Source organism: Hyperolius riggenbachi, chromosome 12, assembly GCF_040937935.1.
Source record: "Hyperolius riggenbachi isolate aHypRig1 chromosome 12, aHypRig1.pri, whole genome shotgun sequence".
In the NCBI taxonomy this organism is placed as follows: Eukaryota; Metazoa; Chordata; class Amphibia; order Anura; family Hyperoliidae; genus Hyperolius; species Hyperolius riggenbachi.
In genome coordinates, this window is record NC_090657.1 from 242,674,666 (window position 1) to 242,696,123 (window position 21,458).

General features: G+C 48.7%; 2 protein-coding genes across 2 annotated transcripts in view; both read right to left on the bottom strand.

Moving 5' to 3' along the window:
* LOC137540841 (urotensin-2 receptor-like) overlaps positions 1 to 1,455 on the bottom strand; it is a 32,572-nt gene extending 31,117 nt beyond the window's left edge. Inside the window, exon 1 of the mRNA XM_068262009.1 lies at positions 1,302 to 1,455. The gene's annotated coding sequence lies outside the window, so the exon portion shown is untranslated. The remainder of the gene's footprint in view (positions 1 to 1,301) is intronic.
* A 15,723-nt stretch (positions 1,456 to 17,178) lies between these two features.
* On the bottom strand, positions 17,179 to 18,171 carry LOC137541086 (glutamine-rich protein 2-like). The gene is made up of 2 exons (XM_068262225.1): positions 17,673 to 18,171; positions 17,179 to 17,456 (listed from the first exon to the last, which is right to left on the bottom strand). Exons 1-2 carry the CDS (start codon positions 18,169 to 18,171, stop codon positions 17,179 to 17,181), a joined length of 777 nt encoding a protein of 258 aa, XP_068118326.1.
* Positions 18,172 to 21,458: the final 3,287 nt, after the last annotated feature.

Consider the following 21,458-nt stretch of genomic DNA (forward strand, 5'->3'; position numbering starts at 1 on the left):
AAGTAGCCATGTTCCCCAGATAACAGTATTAATCTGATCTGAGGTCTGAGTGAGGGAGGGGCATGGGGCGCAGAATAGGAGCAGGCATGGGGGAGCAGCACAGAGTGGTGCAGCACAGGGACAGGCATGGCGTTGCAGCACTGGGGCAGGTATGGCGCCCATGGTGCTATGGTGCCCATGGCTTAAGCCATGCCTGCACCCCTCTAGATACGCCTCTGGTTACAGGAAATGGTGGGTCTGCAGAAGACCCCAGGGAATGGTGAGGTTTCAGGTGAACCCAGGCAATGATGAGGATTCAGATTACTCCAAAGAATGGTGCGGTTGCAGATGACCCCAAAGAACAGTGGGGTTGCAGATGACCCCAGAGGAGCATGTGGTTGCAGATGATCCCAGAGGACAGTGGGTTTACAGGTGACCCCAGGGAACAATGGGGTTACAGATGACCCCAGAGGACAATGGGGTTACAGATGAGTCCAGGGAATAGTGAAGTTGGAGATGACCCCAGGGAATGGTGATGTTGCAGGTGACTCGAGGGAACAGTGGGATTGCAGATGACCCCAGTGTATGGTGGAGTTGCAGATGACCCCAATTTATAGTGTGGTTGCAGCTGACTCCAGGGAACAATGAGGTTGTAGATGACTCCAGGGAATGATGGGGTTGTAGGTGACCCCACAGAATGGTGAGTTTGCAGATGACCCCAGTGTTATATGGTGTTGCAGCTTACTCCAGGGAACGATTAGGTTGTAGATGACTTCAGGGAATGGTGAGGTTACAGATCACCTCAGGGAATAGTGTGGCTGCAGATGACCCCAGGGAACAGTGGGGTTGCAGACGACCTGCTTCTATTTACGAACATCTACAGCTCCTGAGAGCAGATGATGGCACTTCTCACTGCTTTCACCCTACAGAAAAACCTCATGTAGCCCTCCAGAACCTCTTACTCCTCACTGCCCACCAACCCGACTGATGCTCCTCACCCTCTCTGAATTATCTCCAATTAAACGTGGGGCTCTGACCTCCACCAAGCTCCGCTGAATGACTTAACCGCTGCCCCAGAGTCTGACAAGTCTCCCTCTGCCTCATGATACAGCTGCACTGAGAAAGCATGAATGAACGTAGGACCATGGGGATCTATAATCACTCCACTGCAGCTTTGGGATTTGAGGAGGGAGGATTAACCCTCACAGCTGTAAAGACCCTCAGCAACTGTCAGACTCTCAGCAACTGTCAGACCCTCAGCAACTGTCAGACCCTCAGCAACTGTCAGTGCAACAGATGTGCCCCCAATCCCCCCAGCTCACCTGAGTCCTGAGAGGTCCCAGTGTGGGAGGAAGTTGTCCTCAGCCTGCTGGTCTCCTCTGGGCTGGCAGCTGCTGGAAGAAGCATGTTGTGTTGTGAGCTCTGTGATACCCCAGTGATGTCAGTGGAGATGATGGAATGTCTCATCCCTCCTCAGCCAGCCTCTCTCTCCGGCCAGCTTGGTCCGGGCTGCCACTTGTCAGCCAGGCAGTTATAAACTGATAGATCCTCTCCCAGTACTTTTTATTATTACACCTTCTAAGAGCCCTCCTCCCATTCCTGCCTCTCTCCTCCTCCTCCTCCACCTCCTTTCCCTTCTAATTTAAGAAGCACAGACTGAGTGGGGACCAAGGGGTTAATGCTTCTTGAGAATCCCCCCCCCCCCCTCCTCTGTCAACGACAATTGTATTGTCTGGATTTTCCGTGTTGTGTTGATCCCAGATGAGGCGATTCCGCTGCCGCTCTCGCTGCATTGTAGCCCGGTGATTGCGGGATCAGCGTTCCGGGGATGGGAATAACACCTGTCAGGTCAAATCAATCATGCCTAGAATTTGTCTCCAGTATAAATAGATTCAAGTTCTTATCTCTGTCTATCTATCTAGGTAAACTTACCATGAGGGAAGCTGGCCAACTGGCCATACGTCTAGCGATGATGGGCAGATTCCACCAAGAGACAGATCTCTCTCTCATCCAATCTGATTAGAGAGGGATCTGACGGCTACCCATACGGATCCATCTGAACATGGCGCCTGCGAATAATGGCGCACGGTGTTGCCGCTAATCCGTTGCTGCTTATCGCTATTTAACGTTAAAACCTTATTGTTATTTAGCGTAAACACACAGAACCCTCTCTGTACCTATCCCTAACCCCTAAACCCCCCCGGTGGTGCCTAACCCTAACCACCCCCCTCGTGGTGCCTAACCCTAACCAACCCCCTGGTGGTGCCTAACCCTAACCACACCCCTGGTGGTGCCTAACCCTAACCACCCCCTGGTGGTGCCTAACCCTAACCACTCTCCTGGTGGTGCCTAACCCTAACCACCCCCTGGTGGTGCCTAACCCTAACCACCCCCTGGTGGTGCCTAACCCTAACCACCCCCTGGTGGTGCCTAACCCTAACCACTCCCCTGGTGGTGCCTAACCCTAACCACTCCCCTGGTGGTGCCTAACCCTAACCACCCCCTGGTGGTGCCTAACCCTAACCACTCCCCTGGTGGTGCCTAACCCTAACCACCCCCTGGTGGTGCCTAACCCTAACCACTCCCCTGGTGGTGCCTAACCCTAACCACCCCCTGGTGGTGCCTAACCCTAACCACCCCCCTGGTGGTGCCTAACCCTAACCACTTCCCTGGTGGTGCCTAACCCTAACCACCCCCCTGGTGGTGCCTAACCCTAACCACTCCCTGGTGGTGCCTAACCCTAACCAACCCCTGGTGGTGCCTAACCCTAACCACCCCACTGGTGGTGCCTAACCCTAACCACTCCCCTGGTGGTGCCTAACCCTAACCACCCCCTGGTGGTGCCTAACCCTAACCACCCCTCTGGTGGTGCCTAACCCTAACCACTCCCCTGGTGGTGCCTAACCCTAACCGTGACAGTGTTACATTAAATCCATTCACTGTTTTGAAGTTAAATAACGTCTGCAGTTTGGCTTATGTAGGGCGCTATTGATAAATAACGTTACTGTGGGCAATAACGTCTGCTGTTTCGCAAATTAACGGCGCTATTGATAAATAACGTTAGTGTGTGCCATTTTTCTTCTTTTTTCCCTGTGCGCCATTATTATGCAGTACTAACGATAAATAGCGATAAGCGTATCTTTTTAATGCGGCGCCATTTTTATGCATAGGCGCTGTGCGCCATTATTCACTGATCCGACCCATACACCCATCGATTTCAGCATAAAAGTTCTCGGGAATGGGCAGTATCCGCCGCATCCGCCGGCGCGGCGCTGCCCCCCCCAGTGTATAATGTGCCCCCCATGTGTACATTTATACATTAACTGTCCTGTGTTGCCCACTGCGCAATGCCCATCTGTCTTCAGGATCCCCCACTCTTCCGTTAGCGGTATATACACTGCCGGTGTGGTGAAAATGTTTGCAACTTTATAATATCTTGCAATTGGTTGCAATAATTTATACTTATAGCTATCAGAAAGTGCAACTTAACCATTGATTTCAATGGGCTCGATTCACCAAGCGGTGCAAAGTGTTAGCACCGTGGTGAAAAGGCCCTTATCACGCCTAAAGTCACTTTAGGCATGATAAGAAGAAACTCGCGCGAAGTTGCCGCGCGTACGCGCGTACGCGCGCGCGCAATACCCGACGCTTCGCGCGAAGCTCCCATTAAGCCCTATGGGACTTTGCGTGCGCGCTCACGCGCGAACGCGCTTACGCGCGGTAACTTCGCGCGAAGAGCAGGAAAAATCGGTGATAACTCAGTGGTGAAAAGGTCATCACGCCTAAAGGCCTCGATTCACAAAGCGGTGATAACCCAGTTATCACGCCTAAAAGACTTTAGGCGTGATGACCTTTTCACCACTGAGTTATCACCGATTTTTCCTGCTCTTCGCGCGAAGTTACCGCGCGTAAGCGCGTTCGCGCGTGAGCGCGCACGCAAAGTCCCATAGGGCTTAATGGGAGCTTCGCGCGAAGCGTCGGGTATTGCGCGCGCACTTACGCGCGTACGCGCGGCAACTTCGCGCGAGTTTCTTCTTATCATGCCTAAAGTGACTTTAGGCGTGATAAGGGCCTTTTCACCACGGTGCTAACACTTTGCACCGCTTGGTGAATCGAGCCCAAAGTCTTTTAGGCGTGATAACTGGGTTATCACCGCTTTGTGAATCGAGGCCAATGTGTTTTTATCAGAAAATGCAACCCAACCTAACCCTATTCTCACACAGAACCCTCCTCTACTGGGCAACTAATAACCCCCCGAAGGGAATAAATAACCCCCCTGTTGGGCAACTAATAACCCCCGCCCCCCAGAGGGAAGTAACCCCCCCCCCACCTTGGTGGACAACTAGTAACCCCCCTGGAGGGAACTAAACATCGACAGTTGCAAATAATGACAGCTGGGAAATGTGAAAAAAGGCGGGGCATGTGCAGCAAAGCACAGTCCATTGAAGTTGCAATATATTATAGGTTGCAATATTTTTCATTACACTGGCGTTCAGCTTGCGGCGCGTGTGACATCACACATGTGTCACACGCTATATGTCTGCAGCATGTGAGGCACAAATGGAAGAGGAAGAAGTGGAAGATGGACGGGCACCATGCGGTGGGCGACAGAGGACTGGCAATGTATGGGGGGCACACATGGAGTGCACAGTTATACACCAGGGGGAACTGCACCAGGGGTTTCAGTGCTCGTCCCTATTGCTCACAGTTACCACCACCGCGCACCCGATCGACCACAACGGCCCGACATCTTGCAGCATGTCCGATCGATACATTTGACCTCGGCCAGAAATTGGTCGCATTGTCGATCGTGCATGCTCTAGGGGGCACCGATTACCATCCGATTATAATAATTGAATTGGATGGTCGATCGGTCGCCAAGTCGAGAGATGTATAGCCACCTTAAAGGTGCCCAACCATTACTTGGTTTTCCAGCTCAATCGACCATTTGATAAGTTCATTGTATCGGATTGAGGCACAATCAATTATGTTCTGTTATGTTCGCCCGATTGAAATTGGCCAATTTGGCCAACTGGTCAAATCGATTCATTTACTCAATGTAGCTGGATGGAAAATTTCGGTCGATTGTAATCAGCTAGAGCTCACATAGAATGGAGTTTGGTGTCAGAGCATGGAGGCACAACATTGCTCAGCTCGATCAGTTGAAGGAGAATTGCCAGGATCTCGCTCGGAGTGTGTGGGACACTAGTCAAGCGACTTTCCATCAACTGCACTGTTGCTGATAAACTCGATTACTTGATCTTCCATCAATGGATTAAGCAATGCGGGGCTGATTATTTCTCCACCACCTCTGCCTGAGACCCACACAGGTTCACACTGGGGATCGCAAAACGCTAGCATTTTGTGACAGGGATTGTTTTGTGCTTTTTGCATGTTTTTTAGTGGTCAATTTAGTGATTTATGAGCGATCACAGTTTGTGTTTTTTTTTAACATTTATTATTTTCACGCAGCCGCACTTCGCAGACGCGCCGTTCATGATTTACCGATTGCTGTACAGATTCCTGATTATGAAAGTTGTCAGCTCAAATGATACATCGGGCAGATCAGCCAAAGGGACCGAAAACCATTGTTTATCATTGTCTTTTTCAGTCATCAATCACTTCCATGTTTCGTTAACGTTAATCAGACGTTGGTTTTCATTGACTTAAAATTATCACCAAAGCCAATAACACCCTAATAATCTAAAGGTGGCCATACACGTTCAGATCATTGCCTCTCTGATATGAATCTGGTCAGACAAGGATCGAATCCCCCCCATACACTGCACACAGATTTTCAGTAGATTTGACCATGAAATCCATTGAAAATCTATCAATCTGCAGTGTTGCACTGTTCTGTACAGCTAGGGCTACGGATGGTCAGAAATGCAGATTTCCAAATCTGCAGACATTGTGATTTCCGCCAATACCGATGACCTATCTGCGGATTTACGGTTGGTTACCGATTTCCGAGTTCAGATTTCCAAGTAGTGTTTTTTGGGTTATTGTTTGCATTCTCTGATGTTCCAGTCCAATGCTTCCGAGTTCTGGGGTAAAATTACAGAGTTCCGGTAATACCGTATTCACTCAGAAATCCGTTTTCCGATTTTCAATTGTAAAATGTGGAAATTTCAATTCTGCACAATCGGAATGAGAATCCCTACTGTGGGCTGTCGGTCTACATCTGCTCACCAACCAAAATTTTCCATCCGGTCCAATCCTAATTTTGATCGAGTTTTGCTGCAAATCGATCAAATTAATGATTGTCTGTTGTGTTATAATTTTTAGGCAGATTCGATCAAAGTGATCAAAGCTGCCAGTGAAAATCGATGCTTAAAGTGTACCGGAGCTCGTTCAAATAAAGAGATTTATACATACCTGGAGCTTCCCCCACCCCATACGCTCTGATCGCTCCCACGCCGCTGTCCTCAGTCTTCTGCAGCTCCGGTACCGGGTCCCCGCACTTCTGTCAGTGGGAGTTAGTCTGGCGTAAGAGAAGTGCGCCCTCTGCATATCTCTCCAGCAGCTGCAGGAGAGATATACAAAGAGCGCACTTCTCCTGCATAGACTAGAGCCGACTGACAGAAGTGCTGGGACCCGGTACCGGAACTGCAGAAGACTGAGGACGGCGGCGCGGGAGCGATCAGAGCGTATATGGCTGGAGGAAGCGGGCTATGTATAAATCATTTTATTTGCATGAGCTCTGAGTCCCTGAGCAGCTCGTAAAAATGAAAACCTGCACTTACCTGGGGCTTCCTCCAGCCCCCATAGCCCGCGAGGTCCCTTGTCACCCTCTGGGTCCCCTTCATGGTCATCTGGCGGCTCTGTTAACTCAGCGACTTTGGCTGAAGTCATGAGCATGGCCTGTCTGCCCACCCAACACTATCCCGCACCCGTCGCTGTAAGCCTGCTGTGTATGCACAGGTTCCCTAAAGACTGAACCGAGCATGTGCAGCAGGGTTACAGCGATAGTGTTGGGTGGGCAGACAGGACGTGCTCATGACTATGATTAACAGAGCCGCCAGATGACCATGGAAGGGACCCAGAGGATGACAAGGGACCTCGCGGGCTATGGGGGCTGGAGGAAGCCCCAGGTAAGTGCAGATTTTCATTTTTACGAGCTGTTCGGGGTCCCTTTAAGTTCCTCATTCTGCACAGGGCTTAACCCTCCTGGCGGTTTGGCAAAATCCGCCAGGGGGCAGCAAATAAGTTTTTTTTTAATTGTTTTTTTTTTTTCATGTAGCGAGACGAGGTCTCGCTACATGATAGCCGCTGCTCAGCGGCATCCCCCCAGCCCCTCCGATCGCCGCCGGCGATTGGAGATCAGGAGAAACCGTTCAAAGAACAGGATCTCCTGGAGGGCTTCCCCCGTCGCCATGGCGATGGGGCGGGATGACGTCACCGACGTCATCGACGTCGTGACGTCAAAGGGGACTCCGATCCACCCCACGACGCTGCCTGGCACTGATTGGCAAGGCAGCGCACGGGGTCTAGGGGGGGGGCGGCTGCGGCGACGTGTATAGCGGCGGATCGGCGGGTAGCGGCGGCGATCGGGCACTGCACGCAGCTAGCAAAGTGCTAGCTGCGTGCAGCAAAAAAAAAATTATGCAAATCGGCCCAGCGGGGCCTGAGCGGTGCCTCCCGGCGGCATAGCCCGTGCTCAGCACGGGCTTACCGCCAGGGAGGTTAATATTGGATTGTCATTGAAGCTACACATTGACTCGCTGACCACTTCCTCCCTCCATGGGGCTCGATTCACAAAGCGGTGCAAAGTGTTAGCACCATGGTGAAAAGGCCCTTATCACGCCTAAAGTCACTTTAGGCATGATAAGAAGAAACTCGTGCGAAGAACGCTTCGCGCGAAGCTCCCATTAAACCCTATGGGACTTTGCGCGCGCTCTTACGCGCGTACGCGCGAACGCGCTTACGCGCGGTAACTTCGCGCGAAGAGCAGGAAAAATCGGTGATAACTCAGTGGTGAAAAGGTCATCACGCCTAAAGTCTTTTAGGCGTGATAACTGGGTTATCACCGCTTTGTGAATCGAGGCCCATGAGTCTCCTACACATCCTGTACTCGCTCCTGCTTCATGCATTCTACTATGGATTTAAAGGAACACTCATATTTATTCTGTATTCTTTTTCCAGAGTAAAATGCACCACAAATTACTCTTTTAATTTGTCGCTAATTTTTACCGATGATTACTTTGTGATTTTTACTGTGTACTGTTAGCGACAGCAATATAGGAAAAAAACAATTTGTGGTGCATTTTATTCTGGGACAAATGCACATTTTATACATATAGAGGTAAGGTAGGAGGCGCCCGGGAGCATCAAAACAGGTATGGAGTTTAGGAAGTAACAAAAACAATATTGTATGCTGCACCTACCTTAACTAGTTAAGCCTTTTGGACATCGCTGCTACATCTAAAAGGCTGCTGCGCGTTCCCATGGCCGATCACGCGCGTGTGCATGCTCCCGTGCCGCCGCTGTTAACCCAGAGATCAATGAATGGGAAAGCAGTTCCTGTTCATTGATTTAAGTCCCCGTTAGATAGACCGACGGCTTCTATGAGAAGCTGTGATCTTTCTAAAGAAAAAGAAGTTTCACGTCCTCCCTGTTTGCTCGCTTACAGGACGAAATAAAAAAATGACTGAGGCCATCTTGTGGCCTAATGGTAAAACTACATCTACATACATTTTTTTTTTTTTTTATAAACACACTATCAATTACATTTAAAATTAACATTTTACCTCCTACAATCCAAAAAATACCCAAATAAAATGTTTAATTAAAAAAATAAAAATAAATTACAATTAAAAAAACAAAAAACTAAACATAAATAGTTACCTAAGGGTCTGAACTTTTTTAATATGCATGTCAAGAAGGTATATTACTATTATTTTTTTTTTATTATTATAAGCTTGTAAATAGTGATAGACACACAACTGAAAAAATGCACCTTTATTTCCAAATAAAATATTGGCGCCATACATTGTGATAGGGACATAATTTAAATGGTGTAATAACCGGGACAAATGGGCAAATAAAATGTGTGGGTTTTAATTATGGTAGCATGTATTATTTTAAAGCTATAATGGCCGAAAACTGAGAAATAATGATTTTTTTCCATTTTTGTTTCTTAATATTTCCGTTAAAATTCATTTAGAAAAAAATAATTCTTAGTAAAATGTACCACCGAAAGAAAGCTTAATTGGTGGCGGAAAAAACAAGATATAGATCAATTCATTGTGATAATTAGTGATAAAGTTATTGGCGAATGAATAGGAGGTGAACATTGCTCGGATGCATAAAGTTAAAAAACACTGAAGGCTGAAGTGGATAAATAAGTCGTTTTCTGCTGAGAGGTAGTTCGTGATGAGCAAAAAAACTTTTATTGGGCACTATATTTAGATAACGCGTTTCACGACATAAGCCGCTTCCTCAGGTCGAGTATTGTGCCTGCACATTGTCCAGTTACCTCCCTGGAGTGTAGGTCACATTGCTGTAAGGAGAGGTTCTCTTTATTGCCAGCTTCTCTTTCACATGTGCCTCAATGACAAATTCATATATATAAATATAATTATTTTTTAAGAAGCACTAGACAACACGTTTCGTGCGGCTCTGCCCACTTCCTCAGGCCAAATAAAGTGCCAAGGGGTTTCAAAAGCCAGGTCCAGATCTTTGTTGGAGGTTTTGGAAGTACAGCTGTTTCTGTTTCCTGTAGTCCTTAACTACTAGCTGACCACTCCACGCCAATTGGCATGAACGCGGCGGCTGCCCCAGGACCGCTCCGTGCCAATTGGCGAGAACAGCTCTCTATGGGGCTAGCAGGAGATCGCGCGCAGGCTGCACACGCATCTCCTGCTTGGAAGGCGGAGCTACACTCCGCCCAGCAATGATCGCAGCTCTAATATACATGCACAGCGCTGTGATGTAAGGCAGCGCTGTACTGGGGACAGCCGTGTGACACAGCTGTCCCCTCCATTACTGCGGAAGTGATCGGCGGTCATAGGCTGAGGCCTGGCAGGGGGAGGGAGGGTTGTAAAAATAAAAGAAAAAACACAGCAATTTATTTAAAAATAAAAGAAATATTTATTAAAAAAAAAAAAAACATTGGGAGAGTGATCAGACCCCACCAGCAGAGAGCTCTGTTGGTGGGGAGAAAAGAGGGGGCGGATCACTTGTGTGCTGTTGTGCGGCCCTGCAGCTTGGCCTTAAAGCGGCAGTGGCCCATTTAACAAATAATGGCCTGGTCAATAGAGGAGTTTAACATTGCGGTGGTTAAAGAGGAGCTGTCAGCCATACTATCTCAGGAAAAATGGCACATATATAAGTAGATAAATACTTGCTCGATTTACATAGCACATGTATTGCACTGTCCACATTTTCATTTTAGTGATTGTTCTATAGTAAAAAAAAGAGAAAACCTTTCTTAGGATTCTTCATCTTAACTGTGGCTATTTTTAAGCCAATCCTGATGTCATTTCCTCCCTCACTCTCCTCTGTCTGATTGTGTATACAATCCAATACAACCGCCCTCCTCCCAGTCTTCAGACACTCCCACCCAGCTCTGAGCGATTTTCTCAGCTTCTCAACATAAGAAATCATCAGAGAGGAACAGAGGTGTGGGAGGGGAAAACAGGAGGGAAAGAGGCTTCAGCCAATCAGGCTGCATTAGTTATGTCTGAGGGGAAAAGGGGAGGAAAGGAAGAAAAAAAGAGAACCCAGCATGCTCTGCAGCTTCCTTTGTGCCGCAAATGTACCAAATCAGAGCCACAGAAACTGGGGAATGTTTTATGGAGAAGAAAAACTTTTGGATTTCCTGGTTAGCATCCTTATGACGTGTTTACCAGATACAAATCATTGATTTTTGTTTTTATGCCTGACAGTTACACTTTAACTACCACGGCCTGTTTTTAGGCAGTATACGCCGCCACCTAGTGGTAGGCTATGAGTTGCTGGGGCCGCTAGAAGCAGAAGAGGTGCCACAGCTGTGAGAGCTCTATCTTCAGACACTACTGGTGTGATAAAGATAAGGTTATGCCCTTCTCTACCCAGGAATAAGGAGCCTTGTACAGGAGATGGAGAGAACAAGTCTACTCTATTCTTCTGGCCTGGACTGTCTGGGCTGATGATCTAAAGCCTAGTACACACTATCAATTCTGATTGGCCAATCACTGATCAATTTTACTGCCTCCATGTAGAATGAGGATCAACTGGCTCATACAACATGGAGGTGGTGCAATTGGTCGCTGATTGACCAATCATCATTGAAAGTGTGGAGCAGGCTTTAAAGGATACAGGAGTTGAAAAAATGTATTGCTGATTTACTTCCCTGGGGCTTCCTCCAGGCGTACATATGAAATCGGTGCAGGAGACTTGGGTGCAGGATACAGCCGATATACGGCTCCCCCTGCTGCTGCACAAGTCCCGGCCGTGTTAATTACTATTCCCCCTCCAGGCTGGCATGGTGGGGAATGATATAATTCAGCTTCCAGCGATTGCCGGTGGCCGAATTATTGCGTTTTATAAGAAACTTCAGCTCCATCTTCTGATGACGCCGACGTTACTCACTGAGCGCCGCTATAGAAGTAATTCCTATTCTAGTCTATGGTGGCGCCGGCTGCGCCCAAATCTAACAGCGCTGAAAAGCACTTGTATCGTCCTCCATCCCCTAGAGGCCTCTGTGTGCCTTGCCACAGCTCCGCCATCATCCTCTGTGGTAATTGCTGCCGACACTCGCGGTCATGCTTCCATATGCCTGGGGGCGTTCAGCACAGGCGCAGTGCTCCATCCTGCTGATTTTCCAAACTGCTTGTGATGAATGAATGCCTTCTCTGCCCCACCGGTCGGCATTCGCTTAATTGCTGCTCATTGTCCCTCCTCCCCTCTCTATTGAACAGTACAGCTGAGGTGGAGTAACGTGTCTGTACAGCAAAATATTTTCCCATTCGAAAAATCAAGTTTTTTCTTGATCAAAAGAAAAAAAAATCATATACAATCTATTGTATATAGTTATTGTCTATTCTGTTAATAGCAAAATCGATTGATTTGTATCACCACTTTTATTCTGTCTCAGTGGGGCTGATTCACAAAGCTTTTCTGTTGATTTATCTCACTTTCCTTAACCCTCACAATTTATCTCTCCTTAACTGACCAATTGCTGCTTTTTATACACTACTGTATATCAACGCCCCCAGAGACTTCATCTTAGCTCCAGGGGCGTAGATATATGTATCTCTGCCGCGTCTGGGACTGCGCGCACTCCTGCTTGGCCCTGCACACCCTCCCACGCCACCGCTTGGCCCTGCACACCCTCCCACGTCACCGCTTGGCCCTGCACACCCTCCCACGTCGCCGCTTGGCCCTACACACCCTCCCACATCGCCACTTGGCCCTGCACACCCTCCCACGTCACCGCTTGGCCCTGCACACCCTCCCACAACGCCTCTTGGCCCTGCACACCCTCCCACGTCGCCGCTTGGCCCTGCACACCCTCCCACAATGCCACTTGGCCCTGCACACCCTCCCACGTCGCCGCTTGGCCCTGCACACCCTCCCACATCACCACTTGGCCCTGCACACCCTCCCACGTCACCGCTTGGCCCTGCACACCCTCCCACGTCACCACTTGGCCCTGCACACCCTCCCACATCACCGCTTGGCCCTGCACACCCTCCTACGTCACCGCTTGGCCCTGCACGCCCTCCTACGTCGCCGCTCGGCCCTGCACACCCTCCCACGTCACCGCTTGGCCCTGCACACCCTCCCACGCCACCGCTTGGCCCTACACACCCTCCCACGTCACTGCTTGGCCCTGCACACCCTCCCACGTCACCGCTTGACCCTGCACACCCTCCCACATCACCGCTTGGCCCTGCACACCCTCCCACGTCACTGCTTGGCCCTGCACACCCTCCCACGTCACCGCTTGGCCCTGCACACCCTCCCACGTCACCGCTTGGCCCTGCACACCCTCCCACGTCACCGCTTGGCCCTGCACACCCTCCCACGTCACCGCTTGGCCCTGCACACCCTCCCACGTCACCGCTTGGCCCTGCACACCCTCCCACGTCACCGCTTGGCCCTGCACACCCTCCCACAACGTTGCTTGGCCCTGCACATCCTCCCACGCCACCGCTTGGCCCTGCACACCCTCCCACGTCGCCGCTTGGCCCTGCACACCCTCCCATGTCACCGCTTGGCCCTGCACACCCTCCCACGTCGCCACTTGGCCCTGCACACCCTCCCACATCGCCACTTGGCCCTGCACACCCTCCCATGTCACCGCTTGGCCCTGCACACCCTCCCACGTCACCGCTTGGCCCTGCACACCCTCCCACGTCACCGCTTGGCCCTGCACACCCTCCCACATAACCGCTTGGCCCTGCACACCCTCCCACGTCGCCGCTCAGCCCTGCACACCCTCCCACGTCACCGCTTGGCCCTGCACACCCTCCCACGTCACCGCTTGGCCCTGCACACCCTCCCACATAACCGCTTGGCCCTGCACACCCTCCCACGTCGCCGCTCAGCCCTGCACACCCTCCCACGTCACCGCTTGGCCCTGCACACCCTCCCACGTCACCGCTTGGCCCTGCACACCCTCCTACGTCACCGCTTGGCCCTGCACACCCTCCCACGTCACCGCTTGGCCCTGCACACCCTCCCACGTCACCGCTTGGCCCTGCACACCCTCCCACGTCACCGCTTGGCCCTGCACACCCTCCTACGTCACCGCTTGTTAACCCGGAGATCAGTGAATTACTCTGACTGCCCATGATCAATGAAACCGGCATCAAAGAGATGTCGTTTTCATTGACTAGAAGTGAAAGGTAAAGCATACAAGTGTTGCTTCCTGTAGCACGTGTATGCAGTAAAACACACATGATCAAAATAAACTGGGGGGGACATGAAGTGGCCAAATTGTAAAATTACACCTACATACACATCCCATACACATCTCATGAAATAAAATTCCCATTGATTAACACCTTACCTCCCCTCCAATAGTTACCAAAATAATAAAAACACACATATATATATATAGTTATTTTAGGTACTCAACTTTTTAAATATGTATGTCATGAGGGTATATTACTTTTAGATTTGCAAAAAAAAATGGGCTTATAATTGGCGACTGATGTAAAACTGAAAAAATACACCTTTATGTCCAAATACAATATTGTCGCCATCCATTGTGATAGAGACATAATTTAAATGGTGTAATAACCGGGACAAATGGGCAAATACAATATGTGGGTTTTAATTATGGCAGCACATATTATTTTAAAACTATAATGGCCAAAAACTGAAAAATATACATTTTCTATTTTTTTTCTATTATTCCTGTTAAAGTGCATTTAGCATAAAATCATTCTTAGCAATATGTACCACCAAAAGAAAGCCTAATTGGTGGTGAAAAAAACAAGACATAGATCATTTCGTTGTGATTAGTAGTGATAAAGTTTTTGGCCAATGAAAGGGAGGAGCGCTGAGAGGTGAAAATTGCTCTGGTCCACAAGGGGAAAAAACCCTCAGTGGTGAACTGGTTAAAGCAGCAGGTCAGCCAAACTATCCCAGGAAACAAAACCACATATATTTGTAAATAAATACTTGTTCTACTTGCATAACATGTATGTTGTACTGTACACATTTTGATTTCAGGGAATTTTATATAGCAAATAGACAGAAAACTGTTCCAGGAATTTCCCATCTTTACTGACTCTGACTGAAGCCAATCCTAATGTCATTTCCTCCCCTACTCTTTTTTTCCCCTCTCTGCCTGAAATGGTGTATGCAGAACTGCACTGTCATATCTAGTTTGCTTTTGTAAACACGTGTGAGCAGACATATATTGGAGGTGATGTATCTTCCTTCCTCAGCCTCTTGTCACACTGAACTGCCCTCAGCCAATCAGCGAGAAGCAGGAATGTGGGAGTGGAAGAAAGGAAGATAGCAAGGCTTTTATTTTACAGCTTCCTTCTCCCCGGCAACGTACGAGAAAAAAGCCAGCTTAGTGAGATAAGACTTATTACAGCAGACATATTTATGATTATATTGGAATGCTTGCAATGCAGGGGCAGGTTGTAGACTGTATAATAAATGCAGAACTGTGGGTAAATGGACTTTGATTTTATGGCTGTCAACCACTCTTTAAATCATGGTTTATCTCTCCTTATTTGACTTAGCTCATGATGTATCTCTTGTTATTTGTTTATCTCATGCATTAACTCTCCTTACACTTAGGGCTTTCGGCTCCCAGTTAGCTGCGCAGCTGCAGCCTTAATCGCTGAGCCTATGCTTGACTAAGGGGTAGAGATGGGCCGAACGGTTCCAGGCGAACTTCGGGGGTTCGCGGTCGGCTGCACCAGATGAATTTTTGCGGAAGTTCGATTCGCCCCATAATGCTCTATGAGGGTCAACTTTGACCCTCTGCATCACAGTCAGCAGGCACATTGTAGCCATTCAGGCTACACTAAGCTCTGGAGCTCCACCCCCCCTTATATAAGGCAGGGTCGCTGGCCATTACAATCACTCATGTGCCTGCTAGAGACAGACTAGGGACAGCTGCTGTAGACTTGTTCTCCTAGGGAAAGATTAGTTAGGCTCTTGGCTTGCTCCTGGCTGATTCTTATTGCTAAAATAGCACCCCTCAACAGCTCTTTTGAGAGCTAATGTTCCAGATGTGGTTTTTTTTGTGTGTGTTGCTCACTGACATTATACAGCCCTATCTGTTGCAGCTGGACCTTGATAATTGTTATTACTGAGCCAGCCAGGCCCTGCCTAATTATCTATACTGGGACACCTACCTATGCCTACCTAACTACTGGGGCACCTACTTACCTATACGGGAATACCTACCTATGCCTACTTATCTACCTATATTAGGACACCTACCTATGCCTACCTACCTATACTGGGACTCCTACCTATGCCTATCTACCTATACTGGGACACCTACCTACCTATACTGGGACTCCTACCTATGCCTACCTACATACAAGAACATAATAAGGTCGTTGCTTCATTGTGGACAGACCAAATTTGATCAGCTGGACAGTCACTGTTGTTCTATCATTGAGCTACCACAGCCCGGCGACCATATGGGCTTGAAAACCGCCACGGCCTGCACTCTCGCCACGGTGCGCACCAGTCCAGCACGGCCGTCACTACGCAAACAGCTGTTTGCGGTGTGTTACACAGTGAGTTTGGTGTGTCAGTGTGAAGCAGAACTCTAATTACACTCCCTGATTGATGTATACCCATGCAAGTTGTTTGAAAGCACTTTAGGCCTGCAATTTTGCGTTCAATGTGATTTCTGCCCTTAAAACGCTGCTTTGCGTCACATCCAGATTTTTCCCCGGGACTTTTGGCGTGTATCCCACTCCGCCATGCCCCCATCTAGGTGTTAGACCCCTTGAAACATCTTTTCTATCACTTTTGTGGCCAGCATAATTTTTTCTATTTTTCAAAGTTTGCCTCCCCATTGAAGTCTATTGCGGTTCGCGAACTTTTACGCGAACCGAACCTTCCGCGGAAGTTCGCGAACGGGGTTCGCGAACTGAAAATCGGAAGTTCGGCCCATCTCTACTAAGGGGTTGGGCTGCGCACTGCATAAATCTGCAATGTGCCGCCCGGATTCGCACCCAAGCGCAATCTGTACTACAAGCGGCTAGATAGATAGGCAGCGTTTCTCTGATATGTGGGGAAACACTGCAGATTCAGCCCACATTACAGCATCATGGAAATAAGTAAGGAGGATCGTTCACATTCTGGGGAATTGAAATGTCCGCTTTTCCGACCAGAAATTGGAATTCCACGGAAATCCGCTTTACCGCAACACTTTAATTTTAGCCCAATCACAGAACTTGGAATCATTGGACCAATCAGAGAGTGCAGGATTTTTCTGCAAAAACCGGATCACTGCAGTTATTTGAGACCAATCACAAGATTGATTTTGCGTTATTACAATTTCCGTTTTTCCAATTTTTTTTTTTCATTTTTTTTTTGCATTCACTGATACAAAAATTGACTAATAAAATACTCCTTGGAAATCGGAATATAGGAGAAACGAAAATTGGCAACGACGGAAATCGAAATATTGTCAGAATCAGAAATGAGTGTATCCGACCATCCCTAAAAATAAACTTTGTGAATCAACCCCAGTGTGCTGTTTTCCTTGTGTTGCTTTTCCCTTTAGATTGCAAGGCTATAGTGGACAAGACCATAGCGGACAAGGCCATAGCGGACAAGGCCATAGCGGACAAGGCCATAGCGGACAAGACCATAGTGGACAAGGCCATAGCGGACAAGGCCATAGCGGACAAGACCATAGTGGACAAGGCCATAGCGGACAAGGCCATAGCGGACAAGGCCATAGCGGACAAGACCATAGTGGACAAGGCCATAGCGGACAAGGCCATAGCGGACAAGGCCATAGCGGACAAGGCCATAGCGGACAAGGCCATAGTGGACTAGGCTATAGTGGAGGACAAGGCCATAGCGGTCAAGGCCATAGTGAACAAGACCATAGTGGACAAGACTATAGTGGACTAGGCTATAGTGAACAACAAGGCCATAGCGAACAAGGCCATAGCGGTCAGGGCTATAGTGGACAAGACCATAGTGGACTAGGCTATAGTGGACAAGGCCATAGTGGACTAGGCTATAGTGGACAACAAGGCCATAGCGGACAAGGCCATAGAGGACAAGGCCATAGTGGACAAGACCATAGTGGACTAGGCTATAGTGGACAACAAGGCCATAGTGGACAAGGCCATAGCGGACAAGGCCATAGCGGACAAGGCCATAGCGAACAAGGCCATAGTGGTCAAGGCTATAGTGGACAAGGCCATAGTGGACTAGGCTATAGTGAAAAACAAGGCCATAGCGAACAAGGCCATAGCGGACAAGGCCATAGAGGACAAGGCTATAGTGGACAAGACCATAGTGGACAACAAGGCCATAGCGGACAAGGCCATAGCGGACAAGGCCATAGCGGTCAAGGCCATAGCGGTCAAGGCCATAGCGGTCAAGGCCATAGTGGACAAGGCCATAGTGGACAAGGCCATAGTGGACTAGGCTATAGTGGACAACAAGGCCATAGTGGACAATGCCATAGTGGATTAGGCTATAGTGGACAACAAGACCATAGTGGACAAGGCCATTTCTCTCTACTGTTCCCTCCATTGTTTTGCTGGCTGTTCATTTGCTGCATCATTTCTCCAGCTGGCAGAGCTGCATGGAATTCGCTATTGCTGCATACACAGATTGTAAATAAAACGTCATAAATAACGATTTAAGAATTGAAGACAGTTTTGCGGCTGACGGGCGGTAATAATAACAATAATAATTTGCATTGGCTTCTGCATATGGAAAACAGCAAGCGAAACCCAGGTGCTTTCACGTCAGGGTGACCTTTTAACTCCACTTAATTAAGTCAGCGCAGGTTGCGGGTTAGCGGGGAAAAGGTGAGCGGTTCTCACTTGGTAGGAAACAAAAGCGCTCCACTTGGCAGGTGTGACGCCGATGGTGGTTCATTAATGAGCTCTCGAGATTTAAATCTAACGATGATTGAACGTGAAGGATGACGAGCTGTCGCTGCGAGTAACGACTCAAGTGGGGGTAATGAAGTCGCTAGGGAGGGGAGTTGTGATGGGTGGGATGGCCTATGGCGTTGGGCACCGTAAGAGTGGGGCGGGTGATTGTAGATGGACCCACGGAAATCCGTAGAATGGGAAACATATTTTATGCGCGTAAACTGACAAACAGCGCAAATGTTTCCATTCTAGAAAATGCAATAATAAATTACCTACGATGACAAAGTATTTGTTTGCTTTATTCTGTGCTAGTTTAGTCTTATATTAGGATCATCATTTAACATGGAAGAAATGTAATATAGATTCCATAGAAACGTAAAATATATACTGTATGGCGTATGATCACGCATCTATTATCATCGCTGTTCCCTAAAGAACTGTGCTGTGTAAGTAATACACAAAAGTCAAATGCATGGCAACAAAAAATTTAAATGACAAGCACATAAACTTGAATAACACATTGTAACGATCGGTGTAACACAGAGAGGGTCTGATTATTGGTGATCTGCAGTATCACCGAGAATACAGATATATACACGATTATTGATGATCTGCAGTATCACCGATAATCAGATATATCTCTAACCTCTGGACACCTGAGATGAGAGGTTTTGGGTGCAACAGTAATACTTTGAGGAGAGCACCCGTACAGAGGGTGCAAGGCAGTATGAGGTACTGCCTAAAGAACAGATTCCTCCCAATGGCCTGAGGCTCCCCAAGGGGCGGAGTCAGGCTGAGAGTGGGAAGGACCAGAGTGTGAGTGACACCAATGGTGGAGTGTCACTGACAGGCCTGTGAACTATCTCCCAACAGGGGAAATAGTTCTCGAGGTCGGACAGGCCAGGTCGTTAACACACAGACAGATAAAGTACAGAGACAGGAGACAGATGCGGAATCCAAAGACTAGCAGAGTTTGGCAACAGAGTATCAGATATAGCGAAGTACCTAATCAGAGATCAGAAGAGTGGTCAGGAAAGCAGAAGGTCATAACAAATAATCAACAATGCCTAGACTTGGGTGTGAGCTCCTGGATCATCAACACCCCGGAACTGGTCTAGATAATAACACAGATGGTAACCGGATTCCTAGACTAAGATGTGAGCTCCTTGGTCATCAACACCTTGGAAACTGGTCTAGATAATAACTCAGATAATAACACAGATAATAACAGGATTCCTAGACTAAGGTGTGAGCTCCTTGGTCATCAACACCTTGGAAACTGATCTAGATATTAACACAGAAACTGACAGAGGGTCTGAGTGCTACCACGTAGTGATCGCAACGCCAGACACCAGAGAAATGACCAGCACCCAGTATATATACCCCAGCGCTCTCCAGCGCCTCCCCTAAGTGCTGGACCAATGAAAACTGCTGGAATTGTCAGCTGACCGACTTGGTCAGCTGACGCCCTTCTGACTGTCATAAAAGCTCTGCCTCTCCGCGCGCGCGTCCTCCTGAACCTGTGTGGACTATCAGTCCCAGCCACACCAGGCATGTGTTGTACTGTTTCTGCTGTGTTGGATGCGGAACCAGCCGCACCGCTGTCCAAGCATGCGGCGGTTCCTCCGCGTTCAGCAGCACTGTCAGAACTATGCCTATGCGTGCCAACATCCGTGTCTGAGGCGGAATCCGCCGCCCTGTTCACAAAGCATGCGGCGGTTTCCTCGCACTCCATCATGCCAGTGGATGCAGACCCACTCGCGCAACCTGCCGCGTTGGACGCGGAATCAGCCGCCTTGCTCTGAGTACTCACGGCGGCTTTTCCGGGTTTTCTCACAGTACCTCCCCCCCCCTGAGGAGTGGACTCCGGACAGCTCCAACCCGGCTTCCCAGGATGTAGGGCGTGGCACTCCTTCTTCAATTTATCCGCGTGCATGCGACACTCAGGTACCCATGTTCTCTCCTCAATACCATACCCTTTCCAGTGAACTAGATACTGCACTGAGTTCTGTACAACACGTGAGTCTAAAATCTTTTCTACTTCGTACTCAGGTTGGTCATCTACCATCACAGGAGGAGGAGGAGTGGAACCCACATGAACTGCTGGCTTAAGCAGGGATACATGGAACGACCTTACGCCACGCATGCTAGCCGGGAGATCAATGGCATAAGTAACATTGTTGATCTTCCTGGTCACTGGAAAAGGGCCCACAAATCTGGGTCCTAACTTGGCCGAGGGCTGTTTCAGAGTCAAGTGACGCGTGGACACCCAGACCAAGTCTCCTGGCCGGAACTTCCACTCTATGGAGCGTCTCTTGTCAGCTTGACCTTTCTGACTTTGAAAAGCCTTCTCCAAATTATTTTTCACGCTCCCCCAAATGTTCTTAAGTGATTTTTGCCACGTCTCCAAAGCTGGAAACGGAGTGGAAGCTACTGGCAGTGGGGAGAACTTAGGCAACTTTCCAGTTACCACCTGAAACGGTGAAAATCCAGAGGATGAGCTTTTCAAATTATTGTGCGCAAATTCTGCGAATGGCAAGAACTTGACCTAATCATTTTGCGCATCTGCAACATAACACCTCAAAAACTGTTCCAATGACTGATTCACTCTCTCAGTCTGACCATTGGTCTGTGGGTGGTAGCCCGACGAGAATGACAGTTCCATGCCCATTTGATGACAAAATGCCCTCCAGAATCTAGAAACAAATTGGACTCCCCGATCCGACACTATGTTTTCCGGAATGCCATGAAGTCGGAAAACGTGGACGATAAAAAGATCGGCCAACTCCTGGGCCAAGGGGAGTCCTTTCAAGGGCAAAAAATGGGCCATTTTACTGAAGCGGTCGACTACCACCCAAATGACCGACATGCCTTCAGACCTGGGAAGTTCACCCACAAAATCCATGGACAAATGAGTCCACGGCTCATTCGGGGTGG